This window comes from Gopherus evgoodei, unplaced genomic scaffold (genome assembly GCF_007399415.2).
Source record: "Gopherus evgoodei ecotype Sinaloan lineage unplaced genomic scaffold, rGopEvg1_v1.p scaffold_45_arrow_ctg1, whole genome shotgun sequence".
Lineage (NCBI taxonomy): Eukaryota > Metazoa > Chordata > Testudines > Testudinidae > Gopherus > Gopherus evgoodei.
In genome coordinates, this window is record NW_022060066.1 from 1324808 (window position 1) to 1333286 (window position 8479).

The 8479-nt window shown below is 42.4% G+C and overlaps 1 protein-coding gene across 1 annotated transcript; it reads right to left on the minus strand.

The window, feature by feature from the left end:
* Positions 1–2791: 2791 nt before the first annotated feature.
* Positions 2792–3783, minus strand: LOC115642766 (olfactory receptor 10A4-like). The gene is given in 2 exon segments (XM_030546473.1): positions 2792–3348; positions 3351–3783. Coding segments are annotated over 2 exon segments (990 nt in total).
* Between the last annotated feature and the right edge of the window lie 4696 nt (positions 3784–8479).

Consider the following 8479-nt stretch of genomic DNA (forward strand, 5'->3'; position numbering starts at 1 on the left):
GAAAGGACTGTGTGCAGTCCTGTACCTTTAACACCATGTTCTTGGTAACCCCTATGAAGCCCTGTCCTGTCACACTCTGTGAAGTATCATTACTTCCCAATGTGCTCTCAGTTACTACTGTGCATGCCTGTTGACTTCAGAGCTTTGGCACAGATGTTCCTGGTGAGAACTTTGTTTGTGATGTTGCTGATGATATTCCAGCCAGGAATAACATCTGTGCTCACTAGAGAGAAGACCTTCACTGAACCATAGTTTTTTAGCCCCGCCGAGGACCTGGCCAATTGACTACACTGGAATGATGTTGATTTACACCAGCTGGGGATCAGTCTCATTGATCACAGTTTAGCTATGCTAATTTACATTAGCTCATTGATCTATGGCATCTGAGAATCTGATTATCATCAGCAGAGTGATTCCAATCTACAGCAGTGGTGGAGCTGTCCCATTAGTGTCAACAGAGCTGCACAAATTTACTCCAGCAGGGTATCTGGCCCTATGGAGTATAATGGGATTTTTCATAATCATTCAGGTGACTAAATCCCACCTCACTAAAAACCTTTCTGTATATTTGAATGCATTTCAAAATCTGGTCCTAGATCTGGTTAGGCGCTTTGAAAATCCTACAAGGTGCAACCTGGGCACTGAGTTTCCATTTGATTGCTCAAATCCATTAGCTGGCTTTGAAAATATTCATTTTGACCCTTAAAACCATATATTACTTGAACAAGTTTCTTAGAAACTCAGGTTCTCTCCCATCATGTTCAAAGGAAAGGAAAAATAATTTGGTTTAATTTAAGTTGTTGGATGGGTGTGAGGGCGCTTGGTGCTGGTAGTGGCTAGTGATATACTGGAGGTCGGGCTAGATGATTTGATGGTCCTTTCTGGCCTTAAATGCTATGCTGCTAGCTTATGTTGGTAATTTGTTTTCTAGACCACCAGACAATTTGTTTTTGTCCTGAAGAGACAAACAATAAATAATTGTACTTGATAATGTTACTTTTTATTTACAGAACATTTCAACTGCCTTTGGGTGATAATTTTTTTTTCCTTACAGAGAGAAATACTTGAATTATTTTATTGTTAATTACAAACAAACAAACAAACAAACATACATACATTTCTTTCTTTCTTTCTTTCTTTCTTCTACATTATTGCACCATAACCATACATGGAAATTTATAGCAAACTTAACAGAATGAAATAGTTCTTTGGGTAGTTTATGATCTATAGCTCAATTAAACACAGAACAAAAAAAATAAATATGGAAGACGTGGGGAAGATGATATTACTTTAAAATATTTGGGCATGTCTACCAAATAGTTGGAAGTTGAAGCTAGAAATAAACTGTATATTTTTAATTAACCCTTGGAAAAAATTACTGAGGTATGTGGTGGATCCAATCAAGACTCTATGTTTTTTTTTCTAAAAGTTATGCTCTAGATATTATTTTGGGGAAGTTCTATGGCCTATGTTATACCGGAGGTCAGACTAGATTATCACTGTGGTTCTTTCTGGCCTTAGATTCTATGAATCTAGATAGACTCCAGACAAGATATATTATAAGTGCCAATGGGAGAAAACCCTATAAATGAGGTTACCCAATAGTTTGCATTACAAGACCCTGTTTTTAATTCCTTATAACTTCCTAAAACTTTAACCATTTGGGCTGAATTTTTTCATGTTGAGTGTCTTCCTCAGTAGGAAATTTTCTTAAGAGTTCTTCAGAAAAAAAAAAAGATTCAGTCATTTCCAAGAAAGAAATTATGGGAAAATATGTTGGTTCCCTTGTGTTAACAAAGGGGAAGGATTCTCTTTTTGGACACTCTAGCTCTGGAAGGCACTGAAGCAGGAAATGAAATATGGGGGGGGACACCCTGGTGTCAGGGATGCACCTTTTGCTAGTTCCATGAAACAGCACCCAGGCTTGGCCAAGTTATAACCATTTGGAAGAATCTTGGTTTCCACATGCTCAATAGATGCTTCTTAGAGTTCTGGGCTTAGAGCTCCTATCCATCCCTGCAGAGTGTGCTCGAGCTCCAGGCTAAACTGGCAATGTTGGACTTCACTGGAAATTGCTGATATCACACTAGATGATCAAAATGGTCCCTCATTACCTTAAAATCGATTAATCTATGATATACACAATAATCTTACAATCTGATCTGCTAGTAAAAAATGCCATGGAAGTCAAGTGCCATCTCGCAGAGTTGTTGTGTGACCTGATCAGGTTAGGCATTGAAAAATCTATTCGTGTCTTATATAGGAAGCCTGCATAAATTATGCCAGAGAGAACCCCAACCCAACCCAAAACCTAAAATGCTGCACTGGGCAGCCAGAGCAGGAAAAGGAGAAGCCTAAATGGACTTTTCTGTAGAGCTGGTTGGAATTATTCAGGTATTAAAATCTTGGTAAATATTGTTAAATTTCAACAAACCAAGGTGAACATTTTATGAAATGTTTCTTACATTAATTTGTTTTGTTTTGTTTTGTTTTTGCTTTGACATTTCAAATTTTGAAGATGTAAAATCAGGATACTACTTTGACTAAAGATTCTCTTTTGATTTTTCAATTATCTTTACATCTGGTCAAAAGGTTCTGACTATCAAAAGTTTGACAAAAAATTATTTATTTGTTTGTTTATTTCATTTTTTAAAAAGCTTCTCTTCCCATTTTCCAAACAGATTTAGAACAGGTCAAAGTTATTCAAATGTCAAAATTCCAATTAAAAAAAAGTGAATGTCATTGGAAGAAATTCAACAAAATATTTATGAATTTCCCTCATTCCCCCGTTTTAACTAACTCTATCATTCATTCTCTGATTTCTCCAGTTGTGTGAAAAGATACTCTTTTCTATTGTTTTTCTAAAGGCTCCCTTCATCTCTTTGTTCCTCAGAGTGTATATTATGGGGTTCAACACTGGGGTCACAACTGTGTACATGAGGGAAATCATTTGATCACTCTCTGGAGTTGAGATAGACTTGGGCCTCAGATAGGTGAAAAGGGCTGTTCCATAGAACAAACTCACAACCATGAGGTGGGAGGAGCAGGTGGAGAAGGCTTTACGCTTTCCCTTTGCTGATGACAGCTTGAGGATGGTGGAGATAATGCAGATATAGGACACGGTTATCAACATAAAAGGGCCCATGATGAACAAAACTGACACAGTCAAGACCACAATTTCGTTTTTGGACATGTCAGTGCATGCCATCTTTACCACCAGTGGGATGTCATAGAAGAACTGGTGGATGCGGTTGGAGCCACAGAAGGGCAGGCTGAAGATTAATGTGGTCTGAACTACTTCCACCGAGATGCCGAAGGTCCACGAAGCAGCCATGAGCTGTGCACACACCGACCACTCATGATGGTTCTGTAGTGCAAGGGGTTACATAAGGCTATGTAGCTGTCGTACGCCATGGTTGCTAGAAGGCAGCATTCTGTGAGGCCCAGGATGGTGAAAACATACATCTGTACCGCGCAGCCCACAATGGTGATGGTCTTTTGCTCCACGAGAAGGTGAGTGAGCAGCTGAGAGACCACACTGCTGGTGTAGCAAACTTCCAAGAAGGACAGGTTCAGTAGGAAGAAATACATGGGGGCATGAAGTGATGGGTTTATCTTTATAAGGAGGATAATGAGCAGGTTCCCCATCAGAATGACCAGGTAGGTGAGCAGAAATACCAGAAACAGAAGGATTTGGAGTCTTGTAAGGTATGAAAACCCCACCAGGATGAACATATCAGAAATGGTCTGGTTCTCATCAGGCTCTCTCTCAGAATATGTCATCTGCAGGGGTGATGTAGGGGACTGCGGAAGACTGTGTCGCAGCCTAGCTAGTGTATTTCCGCTTTCTCGGCGGCCTTGTGGAAAGCCCCTACTTGCTAAGCGGCCGGTCATTGTAGGACATGGCATGCCAGTTATAACTTGCTTTTAACTGGTTGAAACCAGTTTGCATGGCCTTAGACCAAAGGGCGTACACCACCCGTGGAAAGTCCCTGGCCTTTGGCCAAGGGGCGGACATAGCCTGTTGGAAGTCCCTTTTTGCATACGTATGAGTTGCTTTTGTATTGTATATATATATAGCTGTATGCTCCCGGTCCCTCCCTTGGACTCCGACCCAGACCGAGCTGAGCTTCGGTGTGCTGGGTTCACCGCCTCCATGACAGCAACGCCCGGAGTTCCCATTGCGGGTGTGTCACTTTGCCTTCATTAAAGCCAATAACTCACAGTGTGTGTGGGTCTCGTTCTTGCAGAGCACCCTGGGTAGGCATGTAGTCTCCCACGAAAGTTACAGGTGACAAAGAGAAAGACACTGGAGCTGAATCTGAAGAATACCATACATGTGCATATGAATCATACAATTCATACTGGTTTCCTATGTGTTGGAATGCTTCAGACAAAAACCTGCTGCAGTTCTATATGTAACTGGGCCCAATCATCATTGTAAACTGGTGTAGCTGCATTGGTATGACTGTGACGCTGCTCACCATATTTTTCATAGTAATAGTATAATATGATTATGTCATAATCCTAATGTATTTTATTTAAAATAGGTTATATGGGGTATCATTAGAAAGGTTATGATTTACTGAATATGATTAGCTTATTAGTATGCATGTATCACTGTTGTATCTAAAGTTAGCAACATTGACTATACATCTGTACTACAAAAGTGTTTGCACCTGGGGAATGCCCACCAGACAGAATGCAATCAGTCTGGCTGGCTAGCTGGGAACAAGTCAAAGGACCATTAGGAAGAACAATAGATCTTTGAAGATGCTAATCTCCCACCTTCCTGAGAAGCTTTCCAGGGATGCTACAAACTGCCTCTTATTTATGGCTGCTTTGACACTGCAGGGTCATGTGTTCAAGTCACATGGTACTGGTTTCCATGATAAAACACCAGTATTTTTCCACTGAGGAGTATGGGAAAAACATTGAAAGACAAAGGGTTCTGCCACATGTAAATCTTATTAAAGGGTGGGGGAGTGAGATAATCGGGGTTCATTCTTCACTGAATCTCCACCCAGGATGACTGCTGGAAACATCTAAGGAACAAAGATAAAGGGGGAGATAAGGACTGAGCCAAGGCTGAGAAGGTGTCTGACCTGTGAAAGAAATACCTGGAATTTTAAGCTGCAAGCGAGAGCAGCTTGCTTTCAAGAACCTCTGCAATCTGCCTAAATCAACATTTAGGGTGAGACATTACTACTTGTAACCAGTTTCTTTAGTATATTAAGCTTATATTGTGTTTTTGTTTTATTTGCTGGCTAATCACAGAATCGTAGAAGATTAGGATTGGAAGAGACCTCAGGAGGTCATCTAGTCCAACCCCCTGCTCAAAGCAGAACGAACATCAACTAGATCATCCCAGCCAGGGCTTTGTCAAGTTGAGCTTTAAAAACCTCTAAGGATGGAAATTCCATCACCTCCATAGGTAAACCATTCCAGCGCTTCACCACCATCCTAGTGAAATAGTGTTTCCTAATATCCAACTGTCATAAACAAATAGCTTGTCATAAACAGATAGCTAAGGGTTAATGTCTCTTTCACCTGGAAAGAAGTAATCTGAACCACCTGACCAGAGGACCAATCAGGAAACAAGACTTTTTCAAATCTGGGTGGAGGGTTTGTAGTGTGTGAGTCCTTTGTCTTGAATCTATCTCTCTCAGCTATGGGAGGATTTCTGTTTCCTGCTTTCTAATCTTCTGTTTCCAAGTTGTAAGTACAAAATATAGTAAGGCAGTAAGGTTTCTATTGGTTTTCTTTGTATTTACATGAATATAGTTGCTGGAGTGCTTTGAATTGTATTCTTTTTGAATAAGGCTGTTTATTCAATATTCTTTTAAGCAATTGACCCTGTATTTGTCACCTTAATACAGAGAGACCATTTTTATGTATTTTTCTTTCTTTTTATATAAAGCTTTCTTTTTAAGACCTGTTGGAGTTTTTCTTTAGTGGGAAATTCCAGGGAATTGAGTCTGTACTCACCAGGGAATTGGTGGGAGGAAGAAGTCAGGGGGAACCCTGTGTGTGTTAGATTTACTAGCTTGATTTTGCATTCCCTCTGGGTGAAGAGGGTGGTAATTCTGTTCTCCAGGACTGGGAGCGGGGAGGGTGGAGTCCCTCTGCTTAGATTCACGGAGGTTGCTTCTGTGTATCTCTCCAGGAGCACCTGGAGGGGGGAAGGGAAAAGATTTCTTTCCCTTTGTTGTGAGACTCAAGGGTTTGGGTCTTGGGTGCCCCAGGGGAGGTATTCGGGGGGACCAGAGTGCCCCAAAACACTCTAAATTTTTGGGTGGTGGCAGCAGTACCAGGTCCAAGCTGGTAACTAAGCTTGGAGGTTTTCATGCTAACCTCCATATTTTGGATGCTCAGGTCCAAATCTGGGACTAGGTTATATGACATGGTGTACAGCGTTGGGATAGACAGAATCCAGAAGCCAGTATGAATATTATATTTTTCTTTTCTCTGCTAGGGGCTTTTTAGCAGAGAGAGTTTGGTTTTAAAAGGGAACCAGAGAGAATTTTTTTTCTGCTCTCTCTGGCAGTTTCGGCTTGCATGTTAAGCAAGGAACCGTTAAGCTGTGACAAACAGGTCTTTTGTGACAATAGCACTCCCATTGAGAGTCATTACCAGCACTATATACATGCAAAAAAGTGGTTTTTCTGGTTTACTTTACATTGAAAACAATTAGCTAGGAAGAAAGGGAAAACGGCACTGTTGCTAGGCGGACCCCAGGAGGCAACAGAGCCTGCACCTCAGAAGATAAACACCGGAGGGCACCCCAACACAAGAAAACGGGAACCATGCCTACCAAGACAAAAATGGAGGCCGAAGGACAAATCAAAGACGCCGAGCACAGGCGAGAGATGGAAAAAAACAAACAGGAACTAGAAATAAAACAAAAAGAGATGGAGATGAAAGAAAGAGAAGAACAGATCAAACAGGCAGCCCATAAAAGAGAACAAGAAGCCAAAAATGCAGCCCACCACAGAAAACTGGAAGAAGAAGAGGTTGCCCACCGCCGAGACATGGAAAAACAACAAAAAGAAAATGAAGAGAAGGAAAAACAGAGAAAACATGAACTGGACTTAGCGCAAGCTGGACTGCATGCTCCAGCCAATCCTAACAACCCTTCGCCAATTATGGTTCCACCTCACAGGAAATTTCCCACCTACAAGGCAGGTAATGACACTGAGGCCTTCTTGGAAAATTTTGAAAGAGCCTGTCTTGGGTACAGCATCCCTGAAGACCAGTACATGGTTGAATTGAGGCCACAGCTCAGTGGACCTTTAGCAGAGGTGGCAGCTGAAATGCCTAAGCAGCAAATGAATGACTATAAACTTTTTCAAACCAAGGCCAGATATAGAATGGGGATAACCCCGGATCATGCCCCACGGCGTTTCAGAACCCAAAAGTGGAAACCAGATGAGTCATTTCCCAAACACGCCTACTATGTTGGGAAAAATTATGAGGCCTGGGTATCAGGACACAATGTTAAAACCTTGGAAGAACTGCACCTTCTCATACAAATGGAGCAGTTCTTGGATGCTGTTCCTGAGGACATCACACGGTACATACAAGATGGAAAACCCAAAAATCTCGCTGAGGAGGGGGAGATTGGAGCCAGATGGATGGAAGTGGCAGAAAGCAAGAAAGCTATGGTCAAGGGGAACGAATACACCAGGGGGCACACCGACCATAAACCCTACAACCGAGGACAGCCAAAGACCCCACATACAACCCAAGTAAAGCCACAGACGCCATATTCTTCCACCTCACCAGTCTCCAGTAACTCACCTCGGCCCAGTGACCCATCAGATGGAAGATGCTTTAAGTGTAATGAACTGGGACATATCAAGGCCACCTGTCCAAAGAACACCATCAGAGTACAGTTCATTACACCACCATCACACAAAAGATCCCCAGGCCCAGATGCCTCTCAAATACCCTTGGAGCGAAGGGAAAATTTGAGAGTGGGCGGAAAGAAGGTTACTGCGTGGAGGGACACAGGTGCACAAGTGTCAGCTATCCATCAATCCTTCGTAGACCCCAAATTCATCAACCCAAAGGCCAAAGTGACAATTTACCCCTTCATGTCACAAGCTGTAGACTTGCCTACAGCTGAACTGCCTGTCCAGTACAAAGGCTGGTCAGGAATGTGGACTTTTGCAGTCTATGACAATTATCCTATCCCCATGCTACTGGGGGAAGACTTGGCCAACCAGGTGAGGCGGGCCAAGAGAGTGGGAATGGTTACATGTAGCCAAACCAGGCAAGCTTCCAGACCTATTCCTGTTCATGAGCCGTCCACAGACGCCCCGTCTGTGTTACCAGAGACCCAGACAGAGGTAATGGACCCGGATTCCATGCCAACCACTGAAACAGCAACAGCACCTCCAGTCCCAGGCCCGGAACTGGAACAGCAACCAGCACCAGCAAGTGCAACCACATCTTCAAACTCAATGCCAGAGGGCGC